The sequence below is a fragment of the Elaeis guineensis genome, chromosome 6 (assembly GCF_000442705.2).
Source record: "Elaeis guineensis isolate ETL-2024a chromosome 6, EG11, whole genome shotgun sequence".
Taxonomy (NCBI): Eukaryota; Viridiplantae; Streptophyta; class Magnoliopsida; order Arecales; family Arecaceae; genus Elaeis; species Elaeis guineensis.
The window spans coordinates 852,283-874,495 of NC_025998.2; the positions used below are offsets into that span (position 1 = coordinate 852,283).

The 22,213-nt window shown below is 47.3% G+C and overlaps 2 protein-coding genes across 2 annotated transcripts; both read left to right on the forward strand.

Moving 5' to 3' along the window:
- Window positions 1-3,383: 3,383 nt before the first annotated feature.
- On the forward strand, window positions 3,384-8,823 carry LOC105047760 (ADP,ATP carrier protein 1, chloroplastic). Its single transcript, XM_010926826.4, has 5 exons — window positions 3,384-4,358; window positions 5,206-5,472; window positions 5,556-5,699; window positions 5,844-6,191; window positions 8,106-8,823. The coding sequence occupies exons 1-5, from the start codon at window positions 3,519-3,521 to the stop codon at window positions 8,538-8,540; spliced, it is 2,034 nt and encodes a 677-aa protein (XP_010925128.3). The 5' UTR covers window positions 3,384-3,518; the 3' UTR covers window positions 8,541-8,823.
- A 3,496-nt stretch (window positions 8,824-12,319) lies between these two features.
- LOC105047759 (uncharacterized) lies at window positions 12,320-13,576 on the forward strand. The gene has a single exon (XM_010926825.4). It carries the CDS (start codon window positions 12,333-12,335, stop codon window positions 13,530-13,532), a length of 1,200 nt encoding a protein of 399 aa, XP_010925127.2. The 5' UTR covers window positions 12,320-12,332; the 3' UTR covers window positions 13,533-13,576.
- The last annotated feature ends 8,637 nt before the right edge of the window (window positions 13,577-22,213 follow it).

Sequence of the window (22,213 nt, forward strand, 5' to 3'; positions counted from 1 at the left end):
TTGAAAAAAAAAAAAAAAGAGTAAAAATAAAAATATAATATTAAGATTTGACACTTCGAGATTCGGTCTATATTGAGCTCATAGCGAGGTTCGCGATGAAAATAAAGTTCAACAAGATCAAGATCATCCCAAACGAAGTTCGGACGGAGAAGATACGCGCATTTGAAGTTGGAACAGAATCCGAGACGGTGAAGAACCGTTGGTGGCTGGCGACGGGCCGGCGGAGCGGCAGCGGCGCGGCCGCAGGTGGTGGTGCACGGCCCAAGCATGACACAGTGGACGAGCCTGGCCCAGGCCAGGGCGCACGGGTGCGTGGGCCTAGCCTAGGCCCGGGCGCGAGCCGGCCTAGGCATGGGCCCGCGGGGCACGGCCCAGGCCCAAGCGCATGGGCGCGGCCCGGCCCAGGCCCACTTGCACACCCGCATGGGCTCAACAGGCTGATTCCTCGGTTCATGGTGGACCGGATGGTCCACGATCGGATCTGTGGACCGCGTAGGTGTTTTCCACGCATTTCGTGTAGTTTACGGTATTATTCTGTAGACCGACGCACGATCGGAGGGCGTGGATAGTTTCCGATCATGATCCAACGGTCCAGGGGTTGATTGAGCCTAATTATGACTCCTAAACAGGTTCTAGTTGGGTCGTTTAAGGTCTATAAAGGCCCTGTTCATGGACAGGAGCCGTGGTGGTGGCTGGTGATCTCGTGGATGTGTGGACGGCTCCGTGCGGTACTCTGTTTCTTCAGCGAAAACAGAGAACCCGTGAAGAGAGAGAGCATGCAATGCTGAGAGAAGAAGGAGCAGGATTTTTGGATAGCGGACAGCGATCGCTTCAAGGGTTCAGGGAGGTCTTTATAAAAAGAGAGCTTTTATGAGAAAGAATTTACTGTGAGAGAGAAATTGGATGTACGAGGATTGAGGATGAGATCTCTTCTTATAATTTTTTTTTTTTTATAGTGAAGTTTGTATGTCCCGTGGAGGAGAGTCTTTTTTGGCTGATACACATATTTGGTTGTTTTTATTTTATTTTTTTTTCTGCTGCATCATGTAGTATTAAAAAAATTCTGAGAGATAGTATCCTGATCAGACATCCACCCAACACATAGAGTAGTCCGAATAAAGATGAAGCCCGCATACGTAGCTCTTGGGACATCTTGGAAGATTATCTCTTTCCTCCGCAGCTTCGCTCTTCTGGAATCGTGGCACAACCCTCTCAGAGAGTGTCTGACCATTTGCCGAAAGGGAACGAGCGGAGGCTATTTATGCTTCATAGAGGTCGGGGGGGTGGATAAGCTTGGCATATTTACCATTCAAATTTTGAAAATCGGATGCAACTGAAGCCCATGGGGCAAAGAGGCTTTGGCACCAAAAAAATTATTGTTTTGAGTGTTCAGGTGCCAAAACCTTGGGGGTCTGAACATCCAGGCATCCAAGAGCCAAAATGTCGCTAACACCATTCCACAAGATTGTGAACAGTTTTGAGTGCACCAGAATTGGGAACTTGGATTCGAAATCAGATGCCAAACTGTTGGCATTGGAACTTTCAGATGCTCCGTCTGAGGAAAAGAATGTTGTTCGACCATTCCATGAGATGCGGGTGCTTTTGAAGGTGCACCAAAAATTAGAATTTGATTTGATGCCAAAAGATGGTGTTGGAATATTTAGACATCAAACCTGGGCCTCGGGGCCAGATAAGCAGGAACATCAAAACTCTTCTTTCTAACCATTTGGTGTTCGAACACCAAGGCGCGAAGAAAGAGAGGTGATGTGCGGAGTTCATGTTTTGGGTGATGATTGGACCTTTGGAGATGCAATAATTCCATATTTAGGGATTATCACATTAGATGTCATTCTCGGGTGGCGCAGCGCAAGAGGCTGAAAGTAGGACATGTGCACTATTATTTGAAATGGATAAAATGTGATCGACCCTACAGATCTTCATGAGCGAGTCAGGTCAGGTTGAAACAGGTTTTGCTAAGTTGGGTCATGGGTCAACTTGAACTATTTGTAGCCCTAATCATGAACTTTTATTTTTTTTAAGTAAAATAATGATCCTTCATAGCATTGTAATGGTTGGTAATGAGCTAGGCCACCCATTATGTTATATTATATGGCTGTAACGGTATACCATGTGAAAAGGCATTTCTTCTTGCCCTAGAATATGTTTGTTTATTTACATCCGCCTAATTACGACACATGGGTTTGAACCTTCCAAGTTCTTGACCATTCAGCCGCCAACCCTGACCCTGGTTGGTGCCCGGCGCATTACACGTTCTGCCATACGGAGAAAGCCGAAGCGAAGGAAACGTCGGCGAATGTGGGTCAGAGGGGAAGGGAACCTGGGAATGAAAGCGAGTGGCTTAAGCTTGCAATCCAATGATTTCCGGGTGAATGTTTCCGGATGACAAAATGCTTCTGGAAGTGCACGCCCGGACTACATCAATAGATGTTCAGATATGGGCTCCATTCTGAAATCTAATCCGGCAACACGTTGTTTCCGTGAAAATATCTAAGTTTTGTCTAATGATTTCACCGACTATGTTTCGGTTGCGGTGGGTGCAAGGACGTTGAACGGCCGAGACTAACCCTTTCACGGCCTGGCTTGGCCTGTTGATTTCCACCCTCTCTGAAGGGAGAATTCTACGACTCTATCATACGTGATAAGCGAAAGGCCAGCAGCTACATCATTTAGGTGTAATGTCCTGCGCTCCTTGATGAACATTGACGTGTACTCATACGCGCCATAGGATGATTTACATTATACTAAATACACACTGACGCTGCTTGAGCCTTTCGGTATGGGTCCAAAACAGAGAGCCCTTGTGCTCCCCGGCTTAGACTAGCTAGACTGGGATGGGTCTAAAACAAGGCAAAAGCAACTAAAGTTAGATTTCAGTGGAGCTATTATTAATAATTAATAATAATTAATAATAAATCGAAGCACCCACTCCATCTAACACGTGTCGCAACTTTCTAGCCGTATCTCGAGAATTGCGGCGACCGAAAATTCTCGGGCTTGAGAAACACACGGGCGGCGATGATTTGACTCGAGGGAGAGGCGGACGGTAGATTCCGTTCGCATATCATCACTTCTCTGCCGGGCCCCAAAAATCTCGGATATGGACATAACGGAACGTTCCTGATGATCCCGGACGCCGTCCAATTTACCACTTTCCGTAAACACGTGTCTCCAGGTCCAAGGGACGGCATCCGCGGCCAAAGAAAGGAAGCCATCCATCTGCAAACCCACGTCCATCACTTTTCCTTTTTCTTTTTTCTTTTTTGGTAAAAATCTCATCTGTAATTTTCCATAAAAAAGAAAAAAGAAAAGAAAAGAAAAGAAAAGAAAAAAAACTAGAAAACCCACAAACCCTCATGCTTTACTTTAGTCCCCCCCCGGTACAAGACGCGGCTTTCCCGCATCCTTCACCGAGACTCCCTCTCCCTCTCCCTCTCCCTCCATATCTCCAGACTCTCTCTCCTTTGGAGGTGAGGCGGTGGCCTTTCTCCTGTGGAGATATGGAGGGAGTTCTACAAGCCAAAGGCCTCCTCGCCCTCCCCCTAAACCCCGGATCCCGAGCCAGAGACCTCCACCCTCTATGTACCTCCAGAACCCATCTTTCCAGGAGAAACACCAAGAAAGCCGCCGCCTTTCCCTCGGCGGCGGCGCTCCGAATAGATAACTCCCATGGCTCCGCCAGCAAAGACAGCAGTCTCCGGTTTTCCGGTCCCAGAGAAGCCGAAGAATTGCTCCTCTCTACCGAATACCGGAGCGCGGGACATGGCTTCTCCAAGAAAACGAAGAACCTCCAGATTTGTCGAGCTGAAGCCGCGATTTCGACCGATGGAGGCGGCTTGATCGGGAGCGGAGAGAAGCGCAAGTTCTTGGGCGTGGAGGTCTCGACGCTGAAGAAGGTTATTCCCCTGGGGCTCATGTTCTTCTGTATCCTTTTCAACTATACCATTCTGAGGGACACCAAGGACGTGCTGGTGGTGACCGCTGAAGGGAGCAGCGCCGAGATTATACCCTTCTTGAAGACGTGGGTGAACTTGCCCTTGGCAGTGGGGTTCATGCTCCTTTACACCAAGCTCTCAAATATGCTGTCGAAGGAGGCTCTTTTTTACACCGTTATATTCCCCTTCATCGCCTTCTTTGGGGCCTTCGCCTTTGTTTTGTATCCTCTCAGGAATGTCATCCACCCCACCGCGCTGGCCGACAGGCTGCTTACTGCGCTCGGGCCGAGCTTCCTTGGGCCGGTTGCGATTCTGAGGATTTGGAGCTTCTGCTTGTTTTATGTCATGGCGGAGCTGTGGGGGAGTGTGGTGATCTCGGTTCTGTTCTGGGGTTTTGCCAATCAGGTGAGCATGCTAAATTATTCTGCAAAATTTTGATATTTGACTTTGTTTGCGATAACTAGTCATCGCTGGATTTTGATTGGTTTGCAATAATTAAGTCTCAGAATCATGTTTTGTGAATTGGATTTGTCATCATGTGTGGTACCATATTGTCTTTAGGCATCTATATCTGGATCATGCGTAGAAGAATTTTGTTTCCAGTATTTAGATTCTATAATCAAATGTGCATATGTTAATTTTTGTTTGGTTTTGGAAATGTCTTCTTTCTATTAATCAAGTTTTGGCATTGTTAGTGTTATGAATTGCTATTCCATTGATGATGTCTTTGTTTAAATTGTCCCCATATTCCTTTTGTGGCTTCTTTTTGCTACTCTTATTATGTAATGAATTCAAAGCAATGAATGTAATTTGTTTATAAGATCGACAGTGGTTGAATGATGAGAGCTAATGTCTACATTTGGTCATTTACTTCTTGGACCTATGAACTTTATCGGTTTATCCTCCTGAATGAGGAGGCACGGATAAGTGATAACCATCAAGCCTTCTCTCAACTGTTTTAGTTGGTTTTATGAATTCTCATTCGTCAGCCGTCTCTATTAAGGACTGCCTCTAATGTGTTGTCTGTTCATTTCATTCATGATATCATGGTTGGTCGCACTCTTGTCTTGCTGTTTGTTGATTCTTTCTGTTGAATTTAGTACTCACCATACGATAGCTGTTTAGCTGAACAATCCTGTTACATTCTGTGTACTCCATAATACGATTCCTGACTTCTCCTTATCAAAAAACGATGATTCATCTTTATTTTTTTATTTTGTTTTGACATAACACAGCTTTTTGTTTGATTCAGATTACAACTGTTGAGGAAGCCAAAGAATTCTATCCTCTGTTTGGCCTTGGAGCTAATGTTGCTCTAATCTTCTCTGGACGCACGGTAAAGTACTTCTCTAACATGCGGAAGAATTTGGGTCCTGGGGTTGATGGTTGGGCCATATCTCTAAAGGGAATGATGAGCATTGTGGTGCTTCTTGGTCTTCTTATCTGTGCTATCTATTGGGGGGTGAACACTTTTGTTGTTAATGACCCCTCTGTTCCAAGATCTATTCGCAAGAAGAAGGTAGTCATCTAGGTCACTTCTTTGTTTTTCTCTTTTTACTTGTTTCTTTCTGCTTCTGACAATTCAACGTATATATTTTTCAGGAAAAACCAAAACTAGGTATGGGAGAGAGCTTGAAGTTTTTGCTTTCTTCTAGATATGTCAGGGATCTTGCCACTTTGGTGGTCGCATATGGTATCAGTATTAATCTTGTTGAGGTCACATGGAAATCAAAGCTCAAAGCACAGGTGAGCCATTTCTTAACCATACGTTTTGCATTTATTTAATTTTTCTTTAGTCTTTTTATTTGTGTCTCAATCATTGACAAACGTAAACGTTTTTTTAATCTTAATTATATTTGTTTGTTATCTTTTTTCTTCTTCACTTGGCAGTTTCCAAGTCCAAATGAGTACTCATCTTTTATGGGTGACTTTTCAACTGCCACTGGTATTGCGACTTTCACAATGATGTTGCTGGGACGGGTTATTCTAAGAAAATTTGGGTGGGGAGTTGCAGCCATGATCACTCCAACAGTTTTGCTGCTCACAGGAGTTGGATTCTTCTCTTTATTATTGTTTGGTGAGACATTGACTCCTTTACTGGGGAAGCTGGGTATGACCCCTCTAATTGCAGCTGTTTATGTGGGTGCATTACAAAATATCTTCAGTAAGAGCTCAAAGTACAGTTTATTTGATCCTTGCAAGGAAATGGCTTATATCCCGTTGGATGAAGACATGAAGGTTTGTTTGCCTTGCTACCCTTGTGTGTATGAACATCCGTATGTCTTTCTGTTTGAACATCTGGATTTGCATGAGCATAATCATTCTATGTTTTTGTTGTTATACCATGAGAAAGTGTTTAATGAATAAGAACATGATTCTACGAGCAACTGTTGATCAGTGGTTGTTTAAATTTCAAATAAAGCCACAGTCCCATTGATATGTAAGATGAAAGCTTACCTCTTGCCAACATGCATCTCTGTTCTCATTTGTGGGTAGGCCAGAATTACGAGGGTGTATGCCTGTATGTCTTTAAATAACAAGATACTTGTACGAGCAACTGTTGTGAGGGCTTGATTAAATTGTAAATAAATCCACAGTCCCATTTATACATCTCTGTTTTCATTTGTGGGTGGGCCAGTATTACTGCATGTGCATGCCATTATATTCAGTGGTTTGACCACCATGAGTACATCTGCAGCACATTTACCAAAAACTAGTGTGATACAAATACGTCCACAAATACATGCATATACCCTTGTTGTGGAACAAAAATGAGTATGCATGTACCATTTTTTTTTTTTTTTGTGAGTATGTACATGTGCACATGCACATGCATAATCACAGTCGGTCCTTGTAAACAGATGTGATGCATTCATGTTTGGTGGAAGAATACTATCATGGAGGATACATAATACTCACACACCATCAGACAGTTACGGTATATTTAGGATGAGAGCAATTCATGCCTTAGGATTGGGTGTTAGTATGCCACATATTGCTGTCAATCTACTTAGTCTCCTCTTAGTGGAAGACTGGGTCTGTAAACTAAAGCATTGTGTTTAGCTAATGCAATGTATGCACACATGCGCATGTACCCTTGTTACTATTTGATTGCAGAATGCATGTGAATGCAGCATAATCAACATAATATTTGTCATGTAAAACCTTCATTTATCCATTTTGTATTGAACTACATAATCAACATACATATCTGCGCATGCGTGTTATAGTTTATAAACTTTAAAACTTGACGAGACGCAAAAGTTAGCCGAGTTTAGCCAATTCAAAGACTCATCTAACTATCCAGTGGGTCTTGAACGTCAAGACTCGATAGTATACATACACGAAATGTATGGATCCCTAAATATTTATTGTCAACATATCTGTAGACTAATTTAATAATTAATTTTTCTTGTTTAGAAAAAAGAGACACCAATGACTATTTGACAAGCCATCAACTACCATTTGCATGTTATTGTCAAGTGCTAGGTGGGGGCAACCAGCAGAACTCTCTCAACGCATGATGGGAATAGGGAACAAGGTGAGGGTGAGTGAAAGAATAAAAAATGATGGAGTTTATTATTATTTTCACCCTAAACATACTAAAAAGCATCGTCCAATGATTTGCTTTGAGTGAAAATTTGGAAAAAGATGGTATGAAATGGACTATAGTTAGTGTTTAAGACTCGATTGAGTCAAATGACTTGGACCGAGTTTTGAGTAACTTAGCAAATCAGCTGAGTCAAGACTGATCCGAAATCTGAGTTTTACACAAGGCGAATCTCCTATCATTCAAAAACTTGCAGACCTCTGTTTCGGGTCGGCTTGATAAGTTTCTAAACTATTGTGTGTTGAATTTCTTGCACACAATTGGGTAGTCAGACTGTTGCATCTTTGCTGCTGTTGTTATGCAATATTTAGAAAGACTAGCACTCCCTTCAAATAAGAACAAATATTTTGACTAACTGGTATTTTCATAATGTATACAAACCATCTTCTCGCCAAATACATATGGGATAGTTAAAATAAGGTTTGCTGGTTATTACTGCTATTAGAAGGACTTGTAGCTAATTTTTATTGTTGTAGATCATTCCATCTTCCAGAAAACCAAATTAACTTGTGTGCTCATACTGTACTTTTGCTTGGCTGTAGGTAAAAGGGAAGGCAGCCATTGATGTTGTTTGCAACCCATTAGGAAAGTCAGGAGGTGCCTTGATCCAGCAATTTATGATTTTGACATTTGGGTCTCTTGCAAACTCGACTCCATACCTTGGAGGAATATTGCTAGCAATTGTTCTTGCATGGTTAGGCGCGGCAAAGTCGTTGGATTCCCAGTTCTCTTCCTTAGCTAAAGAAGAACTGGAAAAGGAAAAGAGGTTGAAAGAAAAGGCAGAAGAATCAGTGCTCAAGATGTCCAAAGAAGGCACTGATGGATCAGTGGGGAATATAAAGGTGCAGAGAATTGAAAATGTTTCTGTTCATGAAAGTTTGGCTAGTGAAAAGACATCAAATGGGTCATCTCTGAAACCAAAGTTTGCTGCCGAGTTTGAGGGTTCTCCAGAAAGCTCCACTCCTCGCATTCAATAAATTTATTCTCTGGAAGTTCTAAACAGCATAAGTGGTAGGGTAATAAGGTATCACTAGGAGTGAACCTCGTTTTCTTGGATAGGTGATAAGCTGGTTTGCTCTATATTCTGTTGCTGTTTCCTTTCTGAATATTTGTTGTTAGAGGAATCAAATGTAGGTTTGCTTGTTCCTTAATAGAATTTATTTTTCCTTTATTGACAGTCAATGTGCAATCTACCTGTTTTTGCAACCATTATTATAGCAACTTTTTTAAGCTAATAACTCTTTATAAAGAGTTCAAAGAGGAGGCATCTATAATGGTTACTTTCCAATATTTTAGTGTATAGAGGAATCTGTTGACTGCTCCCATGTTTATTTGTATTCTCTTATTCTCTTCTATTGGTTGGTTACCATGAGGCATCTATAATGGTTACTTTCCAATACTTTAGTGTATAGAGGAATCAGTTGACTGCTCCCATGTTTATTTGTATTCTCTTATTCTCTTCTATTGCTTGGTTACCATTGTTTCACTAAAATTTAGCGCAAAGAATAATAATGGAACCAGAGAGTGATCCCTGGTTCAACTGCCATACAGAGTAGGCTGAGCGAGCCAGCAGAGAGGATCCAGCAGTCAACAATCATCAAATCCTGTGGCAGTCACGAATAGTCAGTCCGACATGCATGTCTTCAGATTCTGTTCACGACTATGAAAAATTACTCACCTCAGAGTTGACAGGTTCGAATGCCAAGCGATTGTGTTGTTTCCAAGGTATGACCGTAATATTGGCTTGAAAATAAAATTCTTGAGCACAAGCACCTTATAGTTGGCATCTTACACTCGATGACCAAACTCAAGCCATGCAAATGGCTCATCTCATGACTGATAACATCCTGGCATAAGGATATTTTCCTGTATCCTGCATTGCTCCGTCTTTCTGCATAAAATCATTTAAGAAAATGGCTGATTTCTGTAGGCGATGGAGCTTTCCCTAGCATTTTCAAAGAGATTCCTCTTCCTAGTCAACCATACATGATAGATAATGCAGCATAAGAAAATAGAGTTTTTGTGATACCACAAACCTAATTAAACAGTCACACGAATCTTAAAGCGATGGAAAAATCAACAAAAAAATAGAAAAACAGAGAGAAGACTCCCGCTTCCGTTGAATTTTCCCTCCGATTGACTCTTGATTGGAGTCAAAAACCATCACCATGGAAGAGTTAAACTCCTCTCCTCTGGTCCTATTTAAAGGGAATCTTGTGTAGGAGATCTTTATTTTGACATTTGAGAGTATTGGTGTTTGATGAGTAATACTAAATCAATAGTAAATGGTCGCACCTATGGTTCAAGATGAATGGCAGGCCATGCTCCTCTTTGCCTTAAGTCTTAATAGCAGGTTGAGATACGTTATGAATAGACTTCTCAGCATGGTTAGATTTCTGTGAGTATAGAATTATTTATTGGATATGGCTGTTGACTCTAAAATATGCTCCAAGATTGTGTAGTTTGATCATATAGACTGTGAATTAATTTAGTCTAAAGAAATGTTTGCCATTAGAGTATATTAATGAATCGTGTTTGGTTGAGGATTATACTGATGTATATGCATTATGAGTCTTATCTTATATACAGAGACTACTTTTGTGTTTCGAACCCATGAAACCTCGATGATAATGGAGCAATTTTATTATTGCACTAAGATCTGCCTCTATTGTTTCTTATAATATAATAAATTATTATATTACAGGAATTAGATAAATTATATTATATATTTAGAGCTTTCAATGGTGGCTATATTTACAGCTAATATCATCATTGTAACTTATAATTGCCACTATGTTAATAATCAAATTTTGTTGATAGATCTATGGAGGCAAAAGAAAAAGTTGCTACAAATTAAGCTTGCTTGTATCGTGGTGAAACCATATAAATATGGAGGAAAAAAAAGGCCACTGGAACATTTTACTTTACAGTGACAATTATTTTTTTTTTTTTGTCTTCGTAAATATTTTTCCTTGAAGGAGGCAAATTTAATATTTGTAACCAAATTTTTAGTTATGATGGTCAACAAAGCCATTCTATTTTGCTGCTAGCCTGTTGTGATAAATATTTAGTGATAATTATGACGTTTTTAGTAATATTTTTTTCTGTTAAAAGGCTATAATATTGTAGTTAAAAGTCTATACTATTGTAGGATTATGCTGATCCAGTAATTGGCTCCTGAGTTTGGTTTCCTTCGAGCCAGTTGCCCACCCTATTGTTGTTTTTCCTGTTCTTTCTGTTTCATAGGATTCAATCAATGTGGTTGCCCCTAAAAGTCTATAGACAACACCAGAATATGACTACAAGAATCTCATTTGATCTTCAAAACCATGCCATCTCTTTTTCTAGACATGATTATTTTTTGGAAACCTTAATTTTGTTCTGCAGGTCAATTAACTTGATGACTTAAGCTCGGTATCTATATGTCTTTCTACGATCAGTGATGGAGCATTACGGAAAAAAGTTGGCACTATAAGTTGCTGGTCATGCATTTTCTCCGTGCCAGCACTCCCAAGCATTCCTTTTCTCATCCAAAAACTGAGGACACAAGAAATAGAAAAGTCCGTCTTTGCCCTGTCTTTTTATTATTATTATCATAGGAGCTGATGTATTTTTGAACTCGAATTAGGATACAAAGCATTATATTTGAATGAAGACACTAGAAAGGAACAATAGCTGAAGCTGCATGAGGGAGAAGTTGGGTATTGTTTGGCAGTGCCCCTCTGAAGTGTAGGAGCGATGCTGGGAACAAAACCAGAGGAAATAAAATAAAATAAAAAAAGGATTTTATCTTCATGCTGACTTGTGTTTTGAATAATCAATCTATAAGCTTAGGATCATTGCATTGTCTTTTTCTTGCATTGCTTATTGAATGATGACATATAACCATCTTAATAAAAGAATTGATGTTTTTACTTTATGCGTCTGTCACATTCAAAAAGAAATATCTCTTAGGCCTGCTTGATGCATCTATAATAATTTATTATAAAGGGATGGACGTTTTTTTCCTTCCACTGGCAATCGTATCCATTTAATTAGTGCGAATTCCATTTGTTCACGCGTGCTTGCTGAGTCATAATCTCTAATTAATTAATCCCTCATACCTCGACCCCACTGCGCGATACACGCGCGAAGGCAACCTCATGCGGGACCATCAGACGAAGAATCTTAATTAAGTGGGAAAAACCCTTCAATTTGAGATCGATCCTAATAGCATGTCTGACCGGTCAAAAGTTTTCTTTTTATTTTATTTTTTTTCCATGAAAAGAATGTAGATGGCAAATTTTGTCAAGCTCCGTGACCTGCAAGTCTTACATTCTCGATGTTTGTCAAAATAGTATTATACGTTGGTTTTTACCTACTGCGGACGGTGGCACCGCCGGTTTTTGATGGTATAATTGTAAGGCCGTCGGCGGGTGGTAGATGCTTCGGTTGATCCCTGCTCAATTTTTACTCGGTAGTTAGTTAATCTTATGATGTCGTCATAAGACACTCATAACTCAATGCCCTAATCTATAATATTAACCAATAATTTAAGGATAATGAAGCTACATTAAGAAAATAGGAACTAATGAAAATATATTTATATATATACACGCATATTAAACCGGCAAAAATCTTAACAAAGAAGCCTCGGGGCCCAGCAGGTTTTTTCTGAAACCCAGTGGGTGGGCCCGCCCACCCTGGCGTCGCAACCGGTCTTCCCTCGCTATAAAACCTCCCCTAAACCGCGTGAGCCGGTCGTCCCCAAATCTGGCCAGAGGAATCCGATGGACGGCAATCGCGGTCCGACGTCGACCGCCGTGGGGTTCTGCCTCCTTCCATCGGAGCTCCTTCACGAGATCTTCTGCCGCCTCGCCCTTCCGGAGGTCCTCCGCCTCAAATCCGTCTCCAGGGCCCTCGGTTCCCTCATCGCAGCCGACGAGTTCCGTCGCCTGTACGACCATCGCTCCGGCCCTGGCGGCGGCTGGGTCTTCGTCTTCAAGAAGCGACCCCCGCGCGACTCCATCCTCCGTGGCTTCAACGCCCGCTCCGGCCGCTGGTTCCAGATCCCGGTCGCCGGGATCCTCGCGCCGCCGGCCGTCCCGCCGGGGGAGGACCTTTACTTCCTCGCCGCCTCCGGGGACTTCTTCCTATTCGCCTCCAACGGCCGCCGGGAGCTCGTCGCCGTCAACATCGCCACCCGCGCCGTGCGGCGGATCCCGGCGAGCCCTCTCGGGCCACGTGGCACGTCATCGTGGCGGCGGTCGGGTTTGAAGCTGGTCTCCGACCCCTCCGGCTCGGACCGCTTCCGGTTTCTCTTCGCCGAGATGGAGCAGGACCGTCCCTTTCTCTTCGAATACTGCTCGGAAACCGACGCGTGGCATTCTCACGAGGCGAGATCGGCCGATGGGGAACCGGCACGTGTCCCGAGAGAGGGGAGGATATGCCTGAGCGCGGTCCACTTTGGAAGCGAGAGCGTGCTGTTATCCGCGGGCGGGAGAAGTGATGGGCCGGTGGTGTTCCGGCCGAGGTTCCCGGCAGGGTTGGGACCGATGACAGGCGATCGGCTGCACGTGTACGGCGACGGGAATGTGGCGGTGATCAGATCGAGGGCGATGGATGAGGGAGGGAGAGTGAGGGTGAGGGTAGTGACGGGGGTGGAGTTGTGGGGGATGAGGTTAGATGGGAGGGAGTGGGAGTTGGTGTCGAGGGTTGCAGAAGAGGTGATAGAGGGGATTAGGAAGCCATATGGGGTGATGATGGGATGTTTGGTGGAGAGGGATGGCGTGGTTAGGTTGGTGTTGATGTCAAACTGTAAGGGGTTGTGGGACATAGTATGGCTCTCCTATGATAGGTTTGGGAAGGAGTGGGCTTGGGTCCCCGTGCCTGATTGTGGAACCAAAGGCCTCAACATGGCCGGCATTGCCTTCTCCACTACCTTCTCCAAATTATGGCCTTCCCCACCCCACTACGGGCTACCGATCTAATTTCAATTCAAATACACCACTTCGCACTCTGAATTTTATTGCAAGCAGTGGTTATGAGTTGGTTTGCGACACAATGGACATCCGGTATGATTGGAAATCATTAACAATTTGCGATGAATGACCTTTTTTTCTTTTTTTGCCCTCCAAAATACACTTGCAAGTGAAAGTTGTCGGCTTACGGTGTGACACATTGAATGCAAGGATCAAACCTCTCGGTGATCTGATTGTTGCCTTGGTCATGTCCGGTCACGTGCTGCTGTGAGATGATTAAACAGTCAAATTGGACCTCCTCAGTGCAAACATGGGAGTATGGTGGATCTAAATTCGGCACCAATTATCTTAGGAGAAATCTTTTGTCCATCGCCTCCGATGGAGGGAAAGTATTTCACTTCATCGAATAGACTACATAATGTAATTAATAATGGAATATAGATTTAATATAATTTAATTTTTTTGTAATTTTTTTCTGACAAAAATATCTTTTTTTTGAGGATTTATTTGGCTCGCGAGAGGAAATTTTTTTTAAAAAAATAACTTTTCAAGAATTAATTTTTTAAAATAAGATTTTGATATATTTGGTTGATCATGAAAAAATAACTAATTATGGAGTAGCTTATGTTTGGTTGAGCATTCATTTTTCTATAAAAACGGTATAAAATATTTATTATACCATTAGTAGATATAACACTATATCTTTTCACTTCAAAATTTTTTATAAATATCAATATTATATTTATATTAATATAAAATATAATATCAATATATTATAATATAACATTAGATCATAGTAATTTATTATATTAACATAATACTAATATATATTAATATTATATTAATATTTTAATATAATAAATATATTAATATAGATACTAAATATAATTGTTGGGTATAAAATACCCACGGCCGAAGTTCTCAGCGGGATTGACTCTTGCGGGCTCAGGGGGACTCCGCCCAGACTCCTACGGGAGCCGGGCTCCGCCCACGACTTCGACTCCAAGGGGGACTCCGTCCGGACTCCTACGGGAGCCGGGCTCCGTCACCAACTTTAACTGCCGGTAAGCCCTGCCCGGACTCCTACGGGAGCCGGACTTCGCACCTGACTTTAATTGCAGGAGGACTCTGCCCGGACTCCTACGGGAGCCGGGCTCCGTCACCAACTTCAACTGCCGGTAAGCCCCGTCCGGACTCCTCCGGGAGCCGGACTTCGCACCTGACTTTAATTGCAGGAGGACTCCGCCCGGACTCCTACGGGAGTCGGGCTCCGCCCACGACTTCGACTCCAAGGGGGACTCCACCCAGACTCCTACGGGAGCCGGGCTCCGTCATCAACTTCAACTGCCGGTAAGCCCCGTCCGGACTCCTACGGGAACCGGACTTCGCACCTGACTTTAATTGCAGGAGGACTCCGCCCGGACTCCTATGGGAGCCGGGCTCCGCCCATGACTTCGACTCCAAGGGGGACTCCGCCCGGACTCCTACGGGAGCCGGGCTCCGTCACCAACTTCAACTGTTGGTAAGCCCCGTCCGGACTCCTACGGGAGCCGGACTTCGCACCTGACTTTAATTGCAGGAGGACTCCGCCCGGACTCCTACGGGAGCCGGGCTCCGCCCACGACTTCGACTCCAAGGGGGACTCCGCCCGGACTCCTACGGGAGCCGGGCTCCGTCACCAACTTCAACTGTCGGTAAGCCCCGTTCGGACTCCTACGGGAGCCGGACTTCGCACCTGACTTTAATTGCAGGAGGACTCCGCCCGGACTCCTACGGGAGCCGGGCTCCGCCCACGACTTCGACTCCAAGGGGGACTCCGCCCGGACTCCTATGGGAGCCGGGCTCCGTCACCAACTTCAACTCTCGGTAAGTCCCGTCCGGACTCCTACGGGAGCCGGACTTCGCACCTGACTTTAATTGCAGGAGGACTCCGCCCGGACTCCTACGGGAGCCGGGCTCCGCCCACGACTTCGACTCCAAGGGGGACTCTGCCGGGACTCCTACGGGAGCCGGGCTCCGTCACCAACTTCAACTGCCGGTAAGCCCCGTCCGGACTCCTCCGGGAGTCAGACTTCGCACCTGACTTTAATTGCAGGAGGACTCCGCCCGGACTCCTACAGGAGTCGGGCTCCGCCCACGACTTCGACTCCAAGGGGGACTCCACCCGGACTCCTATGGGAGACGGACTCCGTCACCAATTTCAACTACCGGTAAGCCCCGTTCGGACTCCTACGGGAGCCGGACTTCGCACCTGACTTTAATTACAGGAGGACTCCGCCCGGACTCCTATGGGAGCCGGGCTCCGCCCACGACTTCAATCGCAAGGAGGACTCCGCTCGGACTCCTACGGGAGCCGGACTTCATCACCAACTCCGACCGCTGCCGAACTTCAGCCGACAGATCTGCACTCCCTGGCGTGACACGGCAACCACCACGATCCTGCTCCACTTCCTGCGACGGATTCCGCGTAGCTCCATCATTCCCTGACAGACCGCTATGACGGCCACGACTCTGCTCCACTTCCTGCGACGGATCCCGCGTGGCTCCACTATTCCCTGGCAGACCGCTATGATGCCCACGATCCTGCTCCATCTTCTGTAACGGATACTGCGCGATTCTTTCATCCTCTGGCAAGTCGCGACAATGGACGCCGCTCCACTCCCTGCGGCAGACTCCATGTGGCACGCTACAGTGAGGGCCACGGGTCCACTCCACTACTCCTCGCAACAAATTCTTCCTGACTCTGGGCGGCCCACGATCAGACGGTTACAGACGTCGCTATCAATTTGTTGCCCCTCCGTCTATAAAAGGGAAACCCCAGATACGTTATTCGATAAGCTCTCATTTTTACCTAAAAACTCTGTTAAAATTTTCGTTCGAGCACTCTATTCTTGTTGAGGCAGAGAACTGACTTGAGCGTCGGAGGGTCTTGCCGGAGCAACCCCACCTCCGATTTAGACTTCTTTTGCAGGTCCCGACGGCGACCGCGACTCCCTCGACTCCAGCTTCTCCGGCGCAAGCGGATTTTTGCACCAACAGGATTGGCGCTAGAGGAAGGGGCTGTGTCTTCGCAGTATCCTTATTCTTAAAGGAGCGCTCAACGGGACCGCCCTCGGGCATCTCTTCCAGCGTCCCCTCCCCCCTCCTTTCTCCACTTGGTCCTTGCTCGATGCCTCCCCGCAAGGCGTCCACGCGACGATCCACGGCCTCCACGGCCAGATCTCAGGCTCCGGCCTCCCCTCCTGTTTCTCAACCTCCTCCTCCTCCTCCGACGACGGCGGTCGGTGCGGAGCAGTTTGATCTGCTAGCGCAGCAGGTCAGAGGCCTCACAGAAGCTGTGCAGGCTATGCAGCAGCAGCAGCCGCAGGCATCAGTGCGCCTGGAAAGGGTGTCCCCGGAACACCAGAATCCGGCGATGGGGCGGGCCACTTGGGCCAGCCACCCCGTCCTTCCTGGGAAAACGAACCCGAGGGTGGAGAGCCCTCAATCAGACCACGACTCCACCCCTGGAAGATCGCTGCCCCCGTTCTGCCAGAGGACCCTCGAGACTCGAAGTCGGGAGGATTTCCTAGATCGGAGACTCCAAGAGATGAACCGGCGGATCGAAGAACTCTGCCATGCTCCCCCCGCTTATGGTGAGGATATTTGCACTGACCCTCCCTTCTCTCAAATGATCATACAGGAACCGATCCCGCCAAACTTCAAACTCCCCCAGTTCGAAAGCTACGACGGGACTTCGGACCCGGTGGATCATCTGGAAGCCTTCCGGACGATGATGCTGCTTCACGGTGCTCTCGATGCCATTCTATGTCGGGCCTTCCCATCCACCTTGAAGGGAGCGGCGAGAAACTGGTACTCGGCTCTGAAACCGGGTACCATCTTTTCCTTCGATCAAATGAGCCGCCAATTTGTGGCCCATTTTGTCAGCAGCCGGTGCCCCCGGAAGGGTTCGGAGTCCCTCATCAATATCAAGCAGAGGGAAGGGGAGTCCATTCGGACCTACATCAACCGTTTCAACGTCGCGGCGCTGGAGGTCCGGAACTTGGACCAATCAGTCGCAATGGCCGCTCTGAAGGGCGGCCTTCAGAAGAATGACCTTTTGTTCTCCCTGGAGAAGAAGTACCCCAGAGATTTTGCTGATTTGTTGGCTCGGGCTGAAGGATACGCCCGAGCGGAAGAAGCCTTCAAAATGAAGGATGAAGAGACAGCGAGAGAGCGGCAGGCGGGAGACTCGAGTAAACCCGCAGTCGAAAAAAGGTCGAGAGAAGCCCGGCCGCATTCTCGATCCCCTCTTGGGCACAAGCGTGCCCATACTCCACCCCAGGTGCGCAGGCAGAGGAGTCCGGATTGCGGGGTTCGGTGGGGTTCTCCTCCGGGAAGGTTCCGCAACTACGCCCCCCTCAATGCCTCGAAGACCCAGGTACTGATGGAGGTCAGGGAGCAGCTCCCTAGGCCGGAGAGGATGCGCACACACCCCGGGAAGCGCAACCCCAACAAGTTCTATCTCTACCACCGCGACCACGGCCACGACACGGAGGAATGCATCCAGCTCCGAGACGAGATCGAGGAGCTCATCCGGAGAGGTCGACTCGACAGGTTCATCCGACGTCGGCCTGAGGGTAGAGGAGAGCGGCCAAGGGCCCTTCCATAACCTGAACCGCCAAGAAGGGAGGAGCAGCCCAGAGATCGGCCTCCCATCGGGACCATCGACTCCATCGCTGGAGGGCCTCAAGGAGGAGCAGACCTCCCGCAATCGTGGAACTCGAAAAATCTGTAAATGTATCGCTTACGATTTCACCTTGAATCTAAATTCCACTCTACTTGACATGCTCTTCCCATTTGGTCTGGATTTGTCACGACTGGGTATAACCCCTTCAAACGCCTAAAATAAAGCCATGTCGGGAACAGGAGGAGAATCTCGTCCTGGCATGAGCAAAGTCGAAGGCCCGATTCTTTTAGACCGGATGGGGGGAGAGGCCTTACAGCACCCTAATGTGCCCCCACAGTCATGTCAGGAACAGGAGGAGGAACTCGTCCTGACATGAGCAAAGTCAAAGGCCCGATTCTTTTAGACCGGATGGGGGGAGAGGCCTTACAGCGCCCTAACGTGCCCCCACAGCCATGTCAGGAACAGGAGGAGGACCTCGTCCTGACATGAGCAAAGTCGAAAGCCCGGTTCTTTTAGACCGGATGGGGGAGAGGCCTTACAGCGTCCTAACGTGCCCCCACAGCCATGTCAGGAACAGGAGGAGAACCTCGTCCTGACATGAGTAAAGTCGAAGGTCCGGTTCTTTTAGACCGGATTGGGGGGAGAGACCCTGGCGATGGCCCTTACGTGCCCCCGCGGGAACGGGAGGAGAACCTCGTCCTGATGGTGACGGAGCCCGACCGCCCGACAAGATCGGGTGAAGGGAAAAGGCCCCTCAGCGGCACCTCTACACTCCTATGCAACCCCGCAAAAAGTGGGGGGAGGGCCCTCACCCTGAAAAGAGGAGGAAAATTAAAGAGGAAGAGCGACGAGCTATGACGGAAACAGATAAAGGATGAACCACACCAAAGACCTAAAGAACCTCGTCTCAACAAAGACGGGGAGTTCTCACCAAACCCCCCCGGCCTCTAAGAAGGCTCTCGACACAGGTCAAGAAGACAGCGACGTCTCCAAAGTAATACGGAGTTTGGACCGCCAAGCTCGAGCTTGCGGCCATGAACGACGAGGAAGGCAAGCCAACGTATCGACGACTGGGCGCCTCCCAACGACGTCAACATCAGACAAGTCGAACGACAAGAAAAGTTCAACGGACGATAATTTAATACAACGCGCGGACGAGGTAACACAAAATTCCCTTTTCATTCCATTTTCGAAGTACACACTACAAAGCCCGAGAGGCCAAGGAAAGAAAAGCAAAACGACAAAAGCAAGACGAAACAACAAAAGAGAAATATATACATGAAAGGACAGAAGGACGAAAAGAGCCCTAGGGAAGCTCTGCTCCCTCCGACCTAGAATTATCTGCTCCACCCCTCATCCAGGACTGCCTTAGATTCTCAATCTCTTCTTCTAGCTCTCTCCTTCTCTGCAGCGCATCCTGGAGCGCCCGACGAAGTCGCTGGCTCTCGGTCTCCGTCTCTCGACACCTCTTTCTCAGGACCTCAGATTTCACCTCCGGATCCGTGATGGCCCGCTGCTCGTATGCCAGTTGGATCTTCAGTTGTTGCAGCTCAACCGTCTTTTCCCCGAGGGAGACGGAAATCTCTTCAACGGTTCCTCTTAGGGACTGGAGCTCATCAGAATCCCGCGCGGAAGTAAGCTGAGCCCTGTCAGTCAGCTGCCTCTGAAGACGGATGACTTCGTTGGTTGCCACCCTGAGTCTCCCTTTATATTCATCCACCTGCCTGCGCCAACCGGCCCGATGTACGTCGTAGCTCATCTCGGTGTCTTGAAGCTGCTGCTGAAGGGCGGAGACCCTCTTCGACCACTCCCGGTCGCCGTCGGCCCGGGCCAAGAGCCGGGATGAACTCCCTTCTAGCTGACCGATCTTCTCCTTCGCAGCAGACAGTTCCACCCTGAGAGCGCTGAACTTGGCAGCTTGAGCCCAAATTCGATCACTGGCGCTCTTTTTGCATTCCTCAAGCTCCTTCGCGAAGTCTATCTTCCTCCGGCTATACTCCATGATCCCCTTCATGTGGAGATTCCGAAAGCGGGTGGCCTCTGCGGTGGCTTCAGAATGGCCCTCCCTTAGTCTGCGAAGCTCGCCTTCCATTTTCTTTGACTTTTTTGTCAAGTGAAGGACTTCCTTCTTCAGCCGCTGGATTGTCGACTTCAGCGGGATCCCCACGGGCAGGGGAAGTGCTTCTGCAGGACACTGCCAGCGGAAGGCAAAAGCATCAAAACACGACTCATCGCAGGAAGAAAAGCAGAGAGAAGAAGGGGAGGAGGGAGAAGCCACCCACGATAAGAAATTCAACTTTATTGATTGGATGATTTTTGAAGACAAGAAGGAAAAAGAAAATTGCGAAAAAATAAAACTACAAGGTCGGAGGTCTCAGACCTCAAGGCAGGGTTGGAGAGCTCGACGTCCCCGGCAAGGGGGCTGCAATAGCAGTGGTAGCGGGTGAGGGACCGGCCTCGCTTCGGACTCCTCACCTAGGAAGCTGAGGTCGAGCTCCAAAAATTTTTTGGCCACCTTCTCTTGACAGAGCTCGAACCCCTTGATGAACACCTCCTGACCGAATTGGACATTCAGGTCCCTCATCTCCGTGGAGGTCTTGAATTCCTCTACCGCAAAGACCCTGGCCTCCGAGACCAGGACTGGAATCTGCTCAGCCAAGTTGGCGACTTCAGCCTCCGCCTTTCTCGCTGACTCCTCCAAAGTCTGCTTCTCCTCCTCCCGGGCTTGTTTTTCTTTTTCCAGGGCCTCTTGGAGGGCAACTACTTCGGCCGCCTTTTCTTTAAGGTGGGCGACCTCAGCCCGACAGCGCTCCTCCACCTGGATGGCGTCCCTCCTCATCCAATTGTCGCCTCGATATTGGCGAGGAGCTGGTGCCCAATCTGCAAGGGCGACAAAGGGGTCAGAACAGGGGTCGAATAGTCGGTTAAATAGAAATTTGTTTACCTCGAGGAAGGACCCTAGGGAGTCCCAGACCCGCTGCTCGGGATCGGCGCGGTCGATCCTCTCGACGACCTCCGGTAGGATGCAGCCGTCGATTAACCGCCTGATCAAGTCCCTGTCATTGAAGGATTCTCCGGCTCCTCCTCGGAGCAGAGGGACTCGTCAGCGGTAGCTCGACGGCTACTCACCCTGTGGGCCACCGACTTCCTTCTCTTTCCCCTCTCGGCTACGGGCGCCTCCATGGGCGGACCCCCGAAGCGGGAGCCCCAGTCGGTGGACTCCTCGAAGAGCCCCAGTCGGCGTCCGAGGGAATGTCGATCGTCGGAGCCGTCTGGACGGGCGCGGCCAAGCTCGACTCCTCCGCCCTGGCCCTCTTAGCCGATCCGACGGCCGCGGCACCCTTTCTTTTGTGGCCTTGAGGCCCCTGGCAAGCATCCGTGCTGCTTCGACGTCCATCCCTTAAAAAAAAAAAAAAGAGAAAAGAAGAAGAGAAAGAGGAGAGAAATCAGAGATCAAAAAAAAAAAAAAAAAAAGAAAGAAAGAAGAAAGAAAAGAAAGAGAAAAAAAAAGGAAAAAAGAAAAGAAGAAGAAGGACAGAAGAAAAGAAGAGAAAGGAAAAGATGAAATACTCGCAGGATCCTGGGCTCAGGCCAATGTTGAACAGAAATTGCTCCCTCAGAAGATTGGGAAGGGAAGGAGCGGAATAGGCGAGAAGCTTCCGGGCAGCCTGGAGGTCATCCTCCCCCAGGCTGGGGGCCCGACGGACAGAATCCCTCAGAGAGCCCCAAGAGGCAGGCCCAGCCTCAGAGTCGGGCAGTGGACGAAGAGGTATTTCCCCTTCCAATTGTGGATTGAAGAAGGGCACCTTTCAGCAACCCCTTCTTGCCGAATTGAGGGAAGAAGTACCACCAGTCCTTCGCCGAAGGATGACGCTTGAAGGTATAGAAGTGCCTAAACAGGGAGAGGGGACGGTCGGACCTCGACTACGTGGTAAAGGGAGAGAAAACCCTATCAAAAAATCAAAAGAATTCAGAGCAACAGAAGCCAAGGAGATGTCTAGGAAGCGGAAGAGGGCGACAA